The sequence below is a fragment of the Penaeus monodon genome, chromosome 29 (assembly GCF_015228065.2).
Source record: "Penaeus monodon isolate SGIC_2016 chromosome 29, NSTDA_Pmon_1, whole genome shotgun sequence".
NCBI classification, from domain to species: Eukaryota; Metazoa; Arthropoda; class Malacostraca; order Decapoda; family Penaeidae; genus Penaeus; species Penaeus monodon.
Window position 1 is genome coordinate 39,191,764 of NC_051414.1, and position 481 is coordinate 39,192,244.

At 63.6% G+C, this 481-nt stretch overlaps 1 protein-coding gene across 1 annotated transcript; it reads right to left on the reverse strand.

The window, feature by feature from the left end:
* Window positions 1-44: 44 nt before the first annotated feature.
* Window positions 45-470, reverse strand: LOC119591867 (pollen-specific leucine-rich repeat extensin-like protein 1). Its single transcript, XM_037940605.1, has one exon. It carries the CDS (start codon window positions 468-470, stop codon window positions 45-47), a length of 426 nt encoding a protein of 141 aa, XP_037796533.1.
* Window positions 471-481: the final 11 nt, after the last annotated feature.

The window sequence follows — 481 nt, forward strand, 5'->3', positions numbered from 1 at the left end:
AAAGCGGCCGTTCGAGCAGGCGGGATCAGCCCTGAACGGCCGTCTTACGGAAGCGAATCTCGCGGACGAAGGCAGACGCTCCGCCGGTGGAGTCCGGCAGGTGGAGGAGGAGCTTCCATTCCGACGGGTGGAGGAGGAGCTTCCATTCCGACGGGTGGAGGAGGAGCTTCCATTCCGACGGGTGGAGGAGGAGCTTCCATTCCGACGGGTGGAGGAGGAGCTTCCATTCCGACGGGTGGAGCAGGAGCTTCCATTCCGACGGGTGGAGGAGGAGCTTCCATTCCGACGGGTGGAGCAGGAGCTTCCATTCCGACGGGTGGAGGAGGAGCTTCCATTCCGACGGGTGGAGGAGGAGCTTCCATTCCGACGGGTGGAGGAGGAGCTTCCATTCCGACGGGTGGAGGAGGAGCTTCCATTCCGACGGGTGGAGGAGGAGCTTCCATTCCGACGGGTGGAGGAGGAGCTTCCATTCCGACTGTCC

What these genes read in the sequence shown, in the direction of transcription:
- LOC119591867 (XM_037940605.1), bottom strand. Translation starts at nt 470, where the DNA reads ATGGAAGCTCCTCCTCCACCCGTCGGAATGGAAGCTCCTCCTCCACCC.